Source organism: Doryrhamphus excisus, chromosome 9 (genome assembly GCF_030265055.1).
Source record: "Doryrhamphus excisus isolate RoL2022-K1 chromosome 9, RoL_Dexc_1.0, whole genome shotgun sequence".
Taxonomy (NCBI): domain Eukaryota; kingdom Metazoa; phylum Chordata; class Actinopteri; order Syngnathiformes; family Syngnathidae; genus Doryrhamphus; species Doryrhamphus excisus.
In genome coordinates, this window is record NC_080474.1 from 15,938,608 (window position 1) to 15,955,088 (window position 16,481).

Genomic DNA, 16,481 nt, shown 5'->3' on the forward strand with positions numbered 1-16,481 from the left:
TACCAGATGGAGGGGTAGGATTTAATAAGCTTTGCTTCTTCCTACTCCTTTTGGACACGTGGAACTGTGAACTGATTATGTGATACATTCAATTGTAATCTGATGCATGTTCAAATGAAATAAAACCATTACCATATCTGAGCATGCTCTGAAAGAACGCACCCGGGATAAATTTAAACAGGAAAATATCAAATTCAATCTTGATAATATTTTATTATTAAACTCGGGACATGTTTTTAATAGTTCTATATTATTGGCACTTTTCTTTCGGAATGATGTGTATACAAAGGTTAAATTCTTTGAATGCAATTGGAATATTTGGGTCCATGTCTATGTGACTATTGTTGTCGCCCAGCCTTATAATAATAATAAGGAAGTACATTTGTGATTATACTTCACTATGCAAGTTTCCGATGGGAACATGTAGTTACTCAGCAGACAGAGATGCTCCCACCTTGATGGACGTGTGCGCTCTACTCCAAGTCTCATCACTTTGCGGTTTGAATTTTGCAGCCTCACTCAAGCACGGTTATACACAAATATATAAATTAATAAATCGTGATGTTTCATGGTTGAATACAGCGTATTATTTACTCGAATTAAGCATTTACAAGCGTAAAAACTGCAGCTTTTTGTGTTCAGTTGTGTTGTCGTTGACTAATATTTCAATCTGTGTGCGCTCCACTCCAAGTCTTTGTTATCTTCGTATATTGTGCCTCATTAGATCTGTTGCTGTTGCATATGATGTGACCGGCGTCGTGCATAGATGTGGCGTGTCAGTTTGCGTGTGTCTCATTGGAATTCCTTTGGATCTTTTCATCCCACCGCAACTTTACATCCTCATCTCCATTAGAGATGCAGGTAGCCAGTCGTGCTGGCTTCAAAGTATACGCTCAAACTCCCATGAGGAAGGGGCAACTTGGAAACATACCTAAGAGTAACTATAGTACTTCTCACCTTTGAGAGTAATGGTACGTTTATTTTCTAATCACATTTTTCGCTTTATTTTTCGCCCCGTTATAGTATATGCAACCTGTACTGGGATCAGTAGATGAGTACTGTCAATGAAATAAAACCAACGTGAGCTTATTGCCATGATGAAGCAACTAGATGCACATCGCCATCAGTGAATGTGCCAATGATCTGTGTTGGCTTCCAAATATATTCCCAACTCCCTTGATGGGCGGAGGCGGTGGTGGGTTACATGAATTATTCCTTTTCTCACAGGACTGCCTCTCCCCAACGCTGTACAACAAACCGCACCTACAAATATCGTCATGTCCGTGACACACTTTCAAGTACATCATCCTTATGTGTTGCTTGAAGGCTACAGAGAGAACGAGAGAGAAGTTGAGGGCTGCTGGTGTCATTATCCCCTCCTACACGCTTTCCTCAACCTTGCCTCTTTAACACATCCAGCCGATGACGCATAGCTCGGCTTCGCACACAAACACAAGCGATGCCCTCTCTTCTATCCTTTGCACTTTTCCTTTTTTTTGCTGAGGCTGCTTTAAAAAGTGAGCTTAAGAGTGTGTGTCTGTGCATGATACCACCCCCACCCAACACCATTCTCCCCTCCATCAGGCTCAACCAGCCCGGTCGGGGACACTCATTTACTTTATGGAATATTACATCCTCTCTTTCCTCTCTTCGTTGCCATGGCAGCCACTTTTAGAAAGATTTTCTTCTCATCGCGCATTATTTGATTCCTCACTCCTCCCCTCCAGTGCAGTGTCGAGGAAGAACCCTTTATTGATTTTCATATCTCATATGTTTAGAGTGCAGAAATTAACATACTGTGATGTAGTGACAGCGAAGGGCTCTGGTTTGTTAACCCTCAATGCTCCTTGTGGGACCAAATGTGTACAATCGCTTCAGATAATGAGGTTTGCGTATTTGGACGTGAGCCCTGGAAGAAATTTGGGATGTCTCTGAATGCTCGTTTTTTTTTTTTCCAACACTAGAAGTCACCTGCTCATCCAGCCAGTGACTTCCTTATATGGGCATACCCGGGTACAAGCTGTTAACTGTACAAACTGAGTGTGACCAATCACAGTGGAGTTGGCGTGTCTGAAGGCGGAATACGTTTAAACAGTTTTGGAGTAGGTGCAGATTCTAGGTAGATCTAGAAAGAGTTCTCACAACAGGCACAATAATCCCTAATAAAAACACGGGTTACTGTTGCATCTGTAATTTGATTGTATATAAGTTTATCAATTTTATAATAGTTGTATTTAGAAGGTTGTAAACAGGTTTTCTGTGCTCTTAACTGCGAAAATATTGGATTTATAAATAGGAAATGCTATTTTGAGGAAATTAACCTGTCATGGTCTGGTCTAGAACCAATTAACTGTGATAAACGAGGGATTACTGTTGTTTTGACATGTTGATTTGCATGTATAAATTACACCGAATATAAGATAACTTGTTTGTTTCAGACTTTTTTGGCATTATATTTGGTTTATTACAAAATATATTCTCAAATTATCATCAAACCTTTTAGCTTTACAGGCAATTTACAGGAAATATCACGTAATAGCAAAGCAAGAGTAAAAATATAACATCTGCAGGCTCCAAATATTATATTTCATCTGCCATTTAAACACTACTCCGTGTCTGTGGTCCGTGTAGCGTTCACATTTGAGCTGAAGTGAATTGAACCGCACCAAAGTTCATTGGCAAGCAGAGAAAGATTCATCTCTCAAACAGCCTCGGACCACGAGCTTGGTCAACACCAGACCACACTTACTTACGTACACATCAAAAACACCCGTATTTTGTCTCACAGGGTTGTCAAGGAGCATCTGGGTGAGCAGGAAGTCGCCATCTCCCTGACGATTGACTCACTGGAGGAGGAGGATCTGGGAAATTATTCATGTTACGTGGAAAATGGCAACGGCCGTCGCCAGGCTACCATCCAGCTCTTCAGGAAGGGTGAGGATCCTTAGAGTGTGTGTGGGTGTGTGCGAGCATGTGTGTGAGCGCGGACTACATTCGTAATGAGCGTTCATACACTGACATGCACTTTATTTTTAGCTTTTTTTTAAAAATCTCATTACAGACTTCATGTCAAGGTCGAGAAAATGCTCTTTTTGCTCATTGTCGGAGAGGAGTACATCAACCACTTCCACATCTTCATTAAAGTCACACGGGATAAATTATTTAAAGTCAGGCTGCACTAATAAATCAAATGGAAATCATCCATTTTTTTCATGCACATATTCAAGTTTGGAATTCTGCCAAACTTTTCTCCAGAATTGGACCCGCCAAAAACATTGCTTGTAAATATTCATTCGTTCATTCATTCATTTTCAACCACTTGTCCTCACAAGGGTCGCGGGGGTGCTGGAGCCTATCCCAGCTGTCTTCGGGCGAGAGGCGGGGTACACCCTGGACTGGTCGCCAGCCAATCACAGGGCACATATAGACAAACAACCATTCACACTCACATTCATACCTATGGACAATTTGGAGTCGCTAGGTTAATTAGTGACTCCATTAGTGACTGGGATAGGCTCCAGCACCACCGCGACCCTTGTGAGGAAAAAGCGGTAGAAAATGAATGAATGAATGAATAATTAACCTAGCATGTTTTTGGAATGTGTGAGGAAACCTTATGATATTATATTATAATATTATAAGTGAAACTCTTGCTCTAATACTGTAATTACAATAATGTATTTGAAATATTAGAAGAAAAGTCACAATTTACAGAGAAAACTAATATGGTGGATTGTTATGTTGTATTATTGCTTATTGCTTGTCTACTATATTAGGTAATACAATTATTACAGGGGTGTTATTTCATGTTTACAGAGGCTCTAATAATGTTAAAAAATATTTTTTAGAAGGTCACAAACAGGTTTCCTATGCTCCAATTCTGAAAATATTCAATTTATTAATATCAAATCCTTGCGTAAATTCTATCACGGTCATGGCTGTAACCAATTAACTCAATAAATGAAGGATGATGTACACTAGTATAATGACAGGTGGGATAGAATCCATAATATTATTATTATTATTATTATACAGTTTTGTATCACTATAACCATAAACATGTATATATGTTTTATATACCAAATATTTGACTGTGCTAAGCGTACGCTATGCAACTCTTCGACAGCTGACTTTCACACACTGTTTGCTAAAAACATCAAAGTTGCAAATCTCAACTTGCACCAAAACGGTCCTCATATTTTTCCACTTGCATCTGAAAAAAGTTTTGATAGTTTTATCTCTGTCGTCTCTGTGTCTCCCCGCTGTTATCAAACTCTGTGTTTTTTTTTTTTTTTGAAGAGCCAGCAATTCTGTTTGAGTGGGTCATTGCGCACACACACACACACACACACACACACACAAGAGTGGATGTGCTTGAGCTGCAGCAGTAAAGGGATGCTGTCCTCCTTAGAATGATTGGAAGAAAGTCCAGGAGTAGCTCTCATTCTCTCACTCTCTGTTCTGCTCACATTATTCTGATGTTTATTTCATGCTTTTCCCAGGATGCAACACAGCGAAGCTTCACAGCTGTCATATGAACATTCTGGCTTGTGGAATATTTTTTTCCTGAATCATTTTAGGCATCTGAGAGAGTGAGAAGATGATTGCTAATACAGAGGAACTTGTAAAGACTCTGTTCCAGGATGCTGGTTGACCTCTGAACATATAAAATATCATCATATCTTAAAGGCAGCACAAAAATTTTATTATTATTGTTATTATGTTGTTGTTTTTTTTAATTACTAAAGTAAAAAAACAAGGTTTCGCACAAGCCTTCAGCATTTCATGCATGTTGTGCTGTTTCTTTTGTGTTTTTTGGATTTTTTTGTGATGCCATTCCAATAGAGGGATAGACAAAAAGTGTGATGATAACCATAGAACCAGAAATGTAAAACGAGACTGCAGTGTAATGCCCCAAAAGTCATACAATTTGCCGTATTTTACATTTGTTTGGCTTTTTGTGTGATTGTTCTTTTGTCACCACATGAAAGGTAAAAATAATGGCAAGGAGAAAAAGTGTGATGATAACCCTAGAAGAATAAATGGAACATGGAAAAAAATATTTGACTTTAGAGGCATATTTTCCTCCATAATAAAGAAGAAACTCCAAACTTCAGAGATTACTGTAGTTCATAAAATCATTCTACGGGCCGACAGTGACTTGTAAGTAAGCTTTGTAGTGCGCCTGATATTTGATCATATGAAGAGAGCATATCTAGTTCCAACTGTTTCAGGCCTCGCTGACAGAGATTTAAAGCAAAGCGCTTCTTTTAGCGAAGGCAAGCAGGTAAATGCTGCTTTAATTCACAACATAAGTCATCCCTCTCCAAGCTAAGCCACTGGGGAGATAGAGGGGAGATAATAGAGAAGAGGAATGAGCAGTGGAGGGCTTGGAAGGGGGGTGTTTTTTTTTTTTAATAAGGGGATGTTGGTTACAATGAGTAAAAAAAAAAAAGCTGCCCCACTCCTTTTATTCCCCACTTTTCACAAGTCTCAGCATGGACGGCAGCCAAAGTCTTTCATTGCCACGCCAATCAAATGACGCCACTTTCTCCTCATCGTCTTCTATTTGTCTTCCTCCCCCGTGCACCGTCATTCCTCTCCAACCTACGAGCATCTTGTCTGTCGCCGCTGATGATGGATGCTGCACGGTTCTGAGCTTAGCTTCTCCCCCCGCCAGATACTGATGATTGTTCAGTCCAGGGAAGGTGTATGTAACAAAAGAGGCTGACTGCCATTTTCGAGATGCCTATTTGTAAGTTTAGCTCCTTCTATTTGACTTGCACAGGCAGGAACTACTGTCCTGTAAACATATAGCCAATAACGGGAGCGGCATTCCTCTTTTATTAATTAATTACTGTATTTTCTGGACTATTAGTCTCTCCGGAGTATAAGTCGCATTTATCAAAATAAAAAAAAAACACATAAGTCGCACTGGAGTATAAGTCGCATTTTTTGCAGGTAATTTATTTTACAAACTACTTGACCAAAACAGACATTATGTCCTCTTGGAAGGCAAGTTCTAACAATAAAAGAATAGAGAACAAGCTGAATAGATGTAAGATATGCTAACATGGTTATTTAGCTACACAAAAAATAAACATGAACAGAAAAGGTGTCCAGTGTTTATGTAACATAAACAGTTTTTTCATTTATAAGTCGCTCTGGAGTATAAGTTGCAGGAACAGCCAACCTATGAAAAAAAGTGTGACTTATAGTCCGGAAATACGGTACTCATTTTATTTGTAATTACCTTTTATTTGTCCCCTGGTAGTGGACTGGAATACTCCTGATTTTTCTCCCCCTTATACGGCAATTGCACTCATCATAAATAAATGTAAAGATTTATTTTTAAATCGGTATCAGCAGATTTCACACATGGATGATCGGTTTCAGAATCATTCATTCATTTTCTTCCGCTTTTTCCTCACGAGGGTCACGGGGGTGCTGGAGCCAATCACAGGGCACATATAGACAAACAACCATTCACACTCACATTCATACCTATGGACAATTTGGAGTCACCAATTAACCTAGCATGTTTTTGGAATGTGGGAGGAAACCGGAATACCCGGAGAAAATCCATGCATGCACAGGGAGAACATGCAAACTCCACACAGAGATGGCCGAGGGTGGAGTCGAACCCTGGTCCTCCTAGCTGTGAGGTCTGCACGCTAACCACTCGACCCAGTTTCAGAATCAGCAGCATAAAATCCTTATTGGAGCCCTGTCTGGGACCAATTACCTGCAATAGAATATAAGACAACCTCTCAAAATAAAAGACGACACAATACACACCCCCACCCATACCCAACTGTGTTGCCAGGTCATCGGTGTGGGTGTGTGATTGATAGAAGAAAAGCCCTGACTTAGCTAGTAGTTTGACTCCACGTGTTGCATGAATAAATCTCCATATCCCTCAAATGTAAGACGACCCATGTTGTTCATAACTGACTGTTTTCTGGCTTCTATGTGTATGTCGTCTTCAGCAGAGCTCATGTACACAGTGGAGCTGGCTGGGGGTCTCGGGGCCATCCTGCTGCTACTCATCTTCCTCATCTCGCTCTACAAATGCTACAGGATTGAGCTGATGCTTTTCTACAGGAGGCATTTTGGCAGCGACGACCTGGATGGAGGTAAAGGACATTATCCCTCCCACACCCTTCATGGCTTAGGATTTACTGCTCAATAGGTGTGCTCTTATTTAGATAAAGGCTCTAACGTCCATAACTGCTATGATGTGGCTTATGGGCGGCTAGGGGGGTGGATTTCTACCCTCACTGTTATTGTTATTTTGGATATAATGTCATTGCAATACCTTCACATATTTTTTCACCAAATCAAGAATCAAGATTCATTTTTATTGTCAAATTTGCAGCAATGTTTTTGCTGGTCAGAGATCCTTTATATGACAGGAGTGCTCTCTTGTTTTCAAAGAACTTACTGGAAGAAATCTTCTCTGCAACAAGAGCATGCTAGCTTTTTTTTGCATGAGTTATCCGCTGTTTTTAAGAGTGATCTGATCTTTGCTGATACATTTTTATCGCTCCCAAGTTTGAACCAAACCCCTGGGCTGGTCTGTTGTCATTTCCACAGACTGCCAGTTGTACACCCCCTGGCTTTAATAAAGCCTGTATGCATCACATCAGAAGTTTTGCTTTCCTCTGCAGAATTCTGTCAACGTACTCCGACTTAGTTAAGGAATCATCTGTCCTTTCACACGTTCTGTAAAGCTCTTTTTCCCGAGCTCATGAATTATAGATTCAACATTGTTTTGTCGTCAAAAACTTTCACATGATTAAGTCATACCATCGGGGGCCCGCCGGTACAAGCTATTTTGATTCCCCCCAACTTTGCTAGGTGGTTAATTTGCAAGGTTGGTTGCTAATTTGAGAGCGGTGTTTGATGTTCCCATCATACTGAGCAACGCAGCCCTGCACGGCCTTCCCAGCCGTTTCAAAGCGGCACATGCTCCTCAAAGACTTTGCAGGAAAAAAAAAAAAGAAAAAAAAACCTTTTCCTTTCTGGTTGGTTGGCCCATATTCTGCTTTCCATAGAGAATAATGACTAGGACTTACTGAACGTGTCACCAGTAATACTTTGTTCCTGTCGTCTATTTTCTCCCCACTGCCTTGTGGGAAATCATTTGGAGGTGGGCAAAAGGATTTTACTTGATTATTTCTCCATCTACGCCCAATTTATTTCCTAATCACTTGAGGGATGTGGGCATAGGAAAGTTCTTCCTGTGACTGTTTGGTTCGCGAGTTTACATTTTGAGGTTGTATGGGCAACATGTTGCCATGGCAACATGCCATGTTGACAAGTAGATATGTTGACATGTGCTGAGTGAGTATTGACGCATGAGTTTCATGCATTCCAGGAAGAAGTAGCGACATTTAAAGTGCATGCAGAGGTAGATAAAGACACTGGATACTTCAAATGCAGTTACTAAAACTTAACCCTGCCTCTCACCCGAAGTCAGCTGGGATAGGCTCCAGCATACTGCTGTGAAAATGGATGGATGAATGGATAAACATGGCTGTGTACTTAAACACATCACCAAAAAAATCACCAAGCGGTGATTTTTGATGCATAAAACATTGATTGGACTGAAATCCCTTGGCAACAATCCGTCCATGTTGGATACTTTATATTCCACTAAAATGTGTAAGCACGACAACCACTCTGTACAATGAAAGTACTGCGTCCAACACCATCATCTTCTGCTTTTTGTCCCCAGAAAACAAAGACTATGACGCCTACTTATCCTACACCAAAGTGGACCCTGACCAGTGGAGCCAGGAGACCCGGGAAGAGGAACGCTTTGCCCTGGAGATCCTCCCCGATGTGCTGGAGAAGCATTACGGATACAAACTCTTCATCCCAGACCGAGACCTCATTCCAACAGGAAGTAAGTCCTAGTGCTTTTGTTGTTTTTGTGTTGTTGAGTGTTTTCGTGTCTTTTCTGTTTTTTTCTTGGGCTGTCTCGTGTTTTGTTTGTGGACATTGTTCCCACTAGTTGCTTCTGTATTGTATATAACTGTTATGGGTGTAACGGAAATTTAAGGGCACAGTTTGGATCATTTTGAGTACAGTAAGGGAGCAAAATGTAGCTTAGCTTTTGTGGAAAAAACAAACAAAAAGTAGAAAAAAATATGAAATAATTTAGGGATCTACCATAAAACCATAATAACAATTGATGACCTACATTACGGGAAATTGTGTCCTTTGGTCTCACAGCTAGGAGACCCAAGTTCAATTCCACCCTCGGCGATCTCTGTGTGGAGTTTGCATGTTCTCCCTGTGCACGCGTGGGTTTATAATAATAAATAAAAACTGTTTTGGAAATTCAAGGAAATACAGCTGAGAAAGGTGCAGATTCTGGAAGATCTAGAAAGCTTTCTGTGCGGGTAACATGTATAGCTCTATATAAGAGTTTTGGGGAATTTAGGTTTTGTTGAAACTTGATGCAGGCGGCACGGTGGTCTAGTGGTTAGTGCGCAGACCTCACCAGGGTTCAATCCCACCCTCGGCCATCTCTGTGTGGAGTTTGCATGTTCTCCCCGTGCACGCGTGCGTTTTCTCCGAGTACTCCGGTTTCCTCCCACATTCCAAAAACATGCTAGGTTAATTGGCGACTCCAAATTGTCCATAGGTATGAATGTGAGTGTGAATGGTTGTTTGACTATATGTGCCCTGTGATTGGCTGGTGACCAGTCCAGGGTGTACCCCGCCTCTCGCCCGAAGACAGCTGGAATAGGCTCCAGCATACCCCCGACCCCCGAAGATGAATGAATGAATGAACAAAATCATCTTTGTCAACTTCCGTATTTCACACAGAATGCCAAGTGTTCCCAAACAACGACAAATGCTCGACAGCCTGTATTTGTTTATGGAGTAGACACGTGACATATGGTATGGCGAGGCACTATGCTCGGCGTGGGAACAGTATGCCTCTGAACCACAGCAAATGCTCCATACCAATAAATGTAGGGTTATACCCCTAGTGCCACTTTGGGAACTGATGTTATAAACACATTCCTTCCGTGCCTTCAGCCATGCATTTTTAAACCAATGAAAATTCCGTCTGAACATATTCTCATGCATTCTAACTGAGGCTGTCTGAGGCCCTAGTACACAGCGTGCTCTAGTTACCAGCGATGCCTCGTGTTTGTACTGTCGGCTTCATGCGGAACAGATGAAACGCAAACACGTCTTGGTGGGACCATACAGAATTAAACATCAGTGGGAAATGTGTTGAAGACTCTGAACCCCGCTGACTGCGCTGCCTCGTTTCCTTTTAGTCAAAGGCGAATTGCCGCCAGCCAAATCATTGTGGATGAATGTCCAATCAGACACTTCGGGGTAGGAGGGTTGATTGAATCCAGTGTGATATAAAAGATCGATGAGGGGAGATTGTGTTGAGCATGTTTGCATGTCTTGTGCTGTGTTCTTGACCTGAATGTTAACATGTTTATGTTTAGGTCTCACCACTGAGCATTACCAGGATGACACGCGGCTCTTTGGAGGTACTTGCCTTCAGTCTTGTTGCCATGCTGTCATTTAGCTGCTCTTAGGTTGACACAAAGAGATCCTTTTCCAGACAGAAACCTCACCTTAACCTCTGGCTTTGTCCATCATCCTCTGCCATTTATAGAGCAGCTTTGTCTGGGGAACTGAGCTTTGCCTCTAAAACCGCCATGTTTGAACAACTAAAGATGCAGTTGCAAAGCCATTTAAGACCGCAAAAACATTACAAAATACAGTGTGAGCTTCCAAGGCAGGGGTGTCCAAAGTGTCGTTTTTATTATCCTATGGCATATTCTGTCCAGACACCCAAAAATATGAACACAAAACATATTTTGTAGAGAATAATTGTGGATAAATGTGGAAAACGATCAACTGAAATACATACAAATTCATTCATTTTCTACCACCCTGGACTGGTCGCCAGCCAATCACAGGGCACATATAGACAAACAACCATTCACACTCCCATTCATACCTATGGACAATTTGGAGTCGCCACTTAACCTAGCATGTTTTTGGAAGGTGGGAGGAAACCGGAGTACCCGGAGAAAATCCACGCATGCACAGGGAGAACATGCAAACTCCACACAGAGATGGCCGAGGGTGGAATTGAACCCTGGTCTCCTAGCTGTGAGGTCTGCGCGCTAACCACTCGACCGACATACAAATTATGAATGAAATGTATAAATAAACCTTTAACATTAGGTTTATGTTGATTGAAAATAGTGGCTGCACGGCGAACAAGTGGTTAGCGTGCAGGCCTCACAGCTAGGCGACTCTAGTTCAATTCCACCCTCGGCCATCTCTATGCAGATGCATGTTCTCCCCGTGCATGCGTGGGTTTTCTCCGGGTACTCCGGTTTCCTCCCACATTCCAAAAACATGCTAGGTTAATTGGTGGCTCTAAATTGTCCATAGGTATGAATGTGAGTGTGAATGGTTGTTTGTCTATATGTGCCCTGTGATTGGCTGGCCACCAGTCCAGGGTGTACCCCGCCTCTCGCCAGAAGACAGCTGGGATAGGCTCCAGCACCCCTCGTATGGATAAGCTGTAGAAAATGAATGAATGATTGAAAATGGGTTGGTGAACACACTGTGGAGTGAGGGACGGGGGGGTACATTTAGACATTGTAGACTTGAACTTGTAAACCTCTGCTGCAGATTACACAACTTTATTTTGCAGCCATACTCAATAAATACAGCACAAACGGACTTGAAACCTATTTGTCTAACACGCAGGAATACACAGTGCACTTAAACGCCTCATCAGCGCATGCCATTTGTTCACAGAGCTTAGCATATATTGACCTATATTGGATTGTTTGTAAAAATGTTTCAAAGTGGCCCCCTCTGGTTGGACACCCTTGACCTAAAAGAATAGGATCCATCCTTAGATGGAGGACACAAACCCTGTACATGCAGTCCACTAAGACATCACGTTAAAAAAAGATTCTGCACACTGACACAAAAAATCAGTAGTTGTCATTGTCTTGTGTCCAACTTTGTCTATCCATTGTTCAGTGTTGTCCCTCGTCGTCCCATTGAAAATCCCCTCACTTATCCCGCCACTCTAATGTCAACGCTCGTTGCCTTCCGCAGCCTACATTGAGGATGTGGCGCGCTGTGTAGACCAGAGCAAACGCCTCATCATCGTCATGACACCCAACTACGTGGTGCGACGAGGCTGGAGCATCTTCGAGTTGGAAACACGCCTCCGCAACATGTTGGTCACCGGCGAAATCAAGGTCATCCTCATCGAGTGCGCCGAGCTGCGCGGCATCATGAATTACCAGGAAGTGGAGGCCCTCAAGCACACCATCAAAACGCTCACTGTCATCAAGTGGCGCGGCCCCAAGAGCAATAAGCTCCACTCTAAGTTCTGGAAGCAGTTGCAGTACGAGATGCCATTCCGGCGCACCGAGCCCATGCTGGGCCATGAGCCGGCGCTGGACGTCAGCGAGCAGGGCCCCTTCGGCGAGCTGCAGACCGTCTCGGCCATCTCCATGGCGGCGGCCACCTCCACTGCAATGGCCACCGCCCACCCGGAGCTGCGCTCATCCTTCCACAACTCGTACCACACCACCGTGAGGCAGAAACACTACTACCGCAGCTACGAGTACGACCTGCCGGCAGCGGGCACCCTGCCGCCGCTCTCCTCGCTGGGGAACCAGCACACCTACTGCAACATCCCACTCACGCTACTCAACGGCCAGAGGCCTCCTGGGAAGAGCCGGGAGCACAGCCTGGAGGAGGCGCACACCAACAACGCCATGCTTCCCCTGCTGCCTAGAGAGACCAGCATCTCCAGCGTCATCTGGTAACTACCTGGCGGAGCGGGGGCTGGATGGGATGAAGCTCCAACGGCAACATCGCGATATTAGGGGGACTTTTCCCAACTGGCGCAACTCCATCTCCCTGTGAGGATTCCCTTTTTTAATGTGATTTCTAATCATGACATCATCGACAAGACAATTCCACACTGAAGGACACTATCGTGCACGCACATGAATATACATCCAAACAAAAAGGAAAACAGGGTCTTGTACATATAATCTCAATTTATTTGTAGCATCAGTGTTTTCCTTCTCTGTTCTTGCATTTCATTCAATCTGTTGCCTTCTGTTTTGTAGGAGTTTGCTTTAACTCTACAAATCCAGTGGAGAAAAGACATATTTGATCTGCTGATTTTTGTACGATTACTGCCTTACAAAGATTTGAACAGTCCGGAACCTTTATGGCATATTTATTGTAAGAAAGAGAGACAATATTTAAAAAAAAAAAAAACATTAACTTGTTATAAATGAATTTGTATTGGATTGATGGGGGAAGTATATGATCCCTTGCCAACCAGCAAGCATTCTAAGCTCAACTAAGCTCAACTTGTTATGTGGATAAACCTAATAGACTTCACCACCACTATGGGCAAGACCAAAGAGCTATCAAAAAAATTCCTTTGTCTTGATTGTAGACATGCACAAGACTACCAGACCATCAGCTTGGTGTGTGTGTGTGAGAGAGAGAGAGGCCATTATTGGTGCAAAGCCTTAATGGAAATAATACAAGATGACAGTAAAGTGCTTCATGCAAGATTTCACCTTGTGGGTTAAAAGTGATTCTAAGAAAGGTGAGGGCCCAGCCCAGAATTACAAGAAAGACCTTTTAAGTCTAACTGGTTTGCAATTAATTGAGATCCATCCGCAAGACGATATGGTCAGATGAAGCATCTACTCGACTCAGTAGGCCTGATCTCTATAAATAGAGTAGATGTGTGTAAACACACATGGAAACTTGATAGCGTGCACAAGGCTGTTTTGCTACCAATATGCAAAGGTAATCATTTTGCAAATGTGATTTAGCAAATCTGAAACCTGTTTGCGGTCAGTGTTTTTGCATCTGTTTTTGTAGGTTTGGAAGACAGGTGCAAACTGGCACGCAAACTGCGACCATCAGAGAAAGGAGGCATACAATGACAGTGTTGGGGAGTTAGGGTTAGAGGGTTAGGGTTAGATGGTTAGGGTTAGACGGTTAGGGTTAGAAGGTTAGGGTTAGATGGTTAGGGTTAGAGGGTTAGATGGTTAGGGTTAGAGGGTTAGGTATAGTCAGGCCCTACAACTCTGGTCGACATATCACAATCGATAAACAGCTCTTCCCATCCAAGACTTAGGGTTAGGGTTAGATGTGAGGGTTAGGATAGAGTTAGGGTTAGAGTTAGGGTGACAGGGTTAGAGGGTTAGGGATAGTCAGGGCCTACAACCCTGGTCGACACATCACAATAGATTAACAGCTCTTCCCATCCAAGGGTTAGCGGTTAGAGGTTAGGGTTAGGTTAAGGTAAGTTAGGGTTAGAAATTAGGGTTAGGGTAGAATTAGGGTTAGGGTGACAGGGTTAGATGGTTACGGTTAGAGGGTTAGGGATAGTCAGGTTCTACAACCCTGGTCGACACATCACAATCGATAAACAGCTCTTCCCATCCAAGACTTAGAGTTAGGGTTTGGTTAGGGTAGGTTAGGGTTAGAAGTTAGAAGTTAGAAGTTAGGGTTAGGGTTACAGGGTTAGATGGTTAGGGTTAGAGTGTTAGGGATAGTCAGGTCCTACAACCCTGGTCGACATATCACAATCGATGAACAGCTCTTCCCATCCAAGACTTAGGGTTAAGGTTACAGGGTTAGATGGTTAGGGTTAGATGGTTAGGGATAGTCAGGTCCTACAATCCTGATCAACACATCACAATCGATGAACAGTTCTTCCCGTCCAAGATTGTCAATATATTTATACTGTCAGAAATAAAAATAGTAGAGACATATTTTTTTTACATTCCATCTCCCACAGTTTTAATGGACCTCTTAGTTGTGAACCGTCCATATCGTTGTAAGGCGTAAAGTTGCAAAATCAGCAGGGGATCAAATATATATTCTCCAACTTTTATCACTTTTGTTATTTTTAATGTGCTTATTTGGAAAGCCGGTTATGCAGTGTACTGTTTAATTTAAAATCTTTGCATTGTTTTTTTTAACACTTGTTGTTCGGATTGCCTGGACATTTGATCAGCTTCCGGGAGCTGTAACTACTCTTTTATTTGTTTGTTTGTTTGACCTGAAAAGGGTGTATGTACTTTTGGACAAAAAAAAAACATCATAGAATATGCAAAAATAAGGAAAAGCGGGAAAAAATAAAAAAGCAGAGAAGAGGCAAGAAAACGTTGAAGGAAAGAGGCGGGGTTTATACGAACCAATTAGCTCCCTGCTGAAGAAGAAGTGGAAGTGTCATATTTTGTATTTGAGACTGGTTGAAATGCCTCACCTTAAAAAAATGTGTAGATTATTTTAAAAAATAACTCTATTTTTATAAGAGGTTGCTTGAGAAGTCACATTTTATTGCATTTCATCCACCACAGGAGGAGGATTTTGTTTTTGTACACACAAAATGTTTCACTGGAGATCATTGGGATTTTTTTTTAGAAAAAAAAAAACAATATTTGCATTCTGATAACTGCTTTGGTTGTATGTAATAATTCATGTTTAAGGAAAGAGGGGGGGGGGGAGTTCATTTGTGTTTGGGGGACTTTGAAGACGTTTTAGATATATTTGAACGGTGTGACTTTTTTGAGTATGCATAGCAAATAGATATGTATTCTATATATATAATATAGATATTTATATAAATATATAAACACAATTTTCACGCGGGGGAGAAATGTCTATCTTTATAGAAACACAAGTCATGATCAGTTGCCCTTACTTTCTCACTGCACATTAAAAAAAAAACTGACCTTTTTGTGTGCAACTTTTCTTATCGACTGACACTTCATTAGGTACAAATGTAAAATATGACGACAAACAATCTGCAAATTCCCCCCAAAAATAATAATGCTTCAATTTAACTACATCAAAGTGTTATGATGATACATATTTGGGTCAATTTGGGAATTCCCCTCGAATAGTGTCACTCAAAAGTGAGCATTATTATGTTTGAAAGGCGGGATTTGGGGCGTGGATGTCATTACACAGTGCAGTTGTTCATAATGAAGTGTATTAGTTTGTGTTAAATGTGACACCCCAACAAAGATGTGTGGTAGGTATGCAAGTAGGATGTAGGATCCTGGACCTGGACCTGGACATGCTTGTTCCTGTGCGAGTCTGGATCAAAGGCTGAGATGAGTTTGCCACATCTTTAAAATCTTCTTGCTTAACTTCAGGTAACATCAGGTCTTCTACTTAAGGCCGCAATCATCTCTTTTTTTCAAAGAAACAAAGTCTGTAAAAAACATCTCATATTTGAGGTCGAGAGTCAGAGCTTTTCTTCTTGTCACTCACACACTCACTTAGAGACCCACTTGAGAAAATGGTAATGGTAATGGTTTTATTTCATTTGAACATGCATCAGATTACAATTGAGTGCATCCCATAATCAGTTCACAGTTCCACATGTCCAAAAGGAGTAGGAAGAAGCA

The 16,481-nt window shown here is 41.9% G+C and overlaps 1 protein-coding gene across 2 annotated transcripts in view; it reads left to right on the forward strand.

The window, feature by feature from the left end:
* Positions 1 to 15,878, forward strand: part of il1rapl1a (interleukin 1 receptor accessory protein-like 1a) — a 250,090-nt gene extending 234,212 nt beyond the window's left edge. For both annotated transcript variants that reach the window (XM_058082066.1, XM_058082067.1), the window contains 5 exons: positions 2,789 to 2,934; positions 6,990 to 7,136; positions 8,741 to 8,911; positions 10,485 to 10,529; positions 12,130 to 15,878. In XM_058082066.1, the coding sequence (XP_057938049.1) occupies positions 2,789 to 2,934; positions 6,990 to 7,136; positions 8,741 to 8,911; positions 10,485 to 10,529; positions 12,130 to 12,851 (1,231 nt within the window). In that variant the 3' untranslated portion in view covers positions 12,852 to 15,878. The remainder of the gene's footprint in view (positions 1 to 2,788; positions 2,935 to 6,989; positions 7,137 to 8,740; positions 8,912 to 10,484; positions 10,530 to 12,129) is intronic.
* The last annotated feature ends 603 nt before the right edge of the window (positions 15,879 to 16,481 follow it).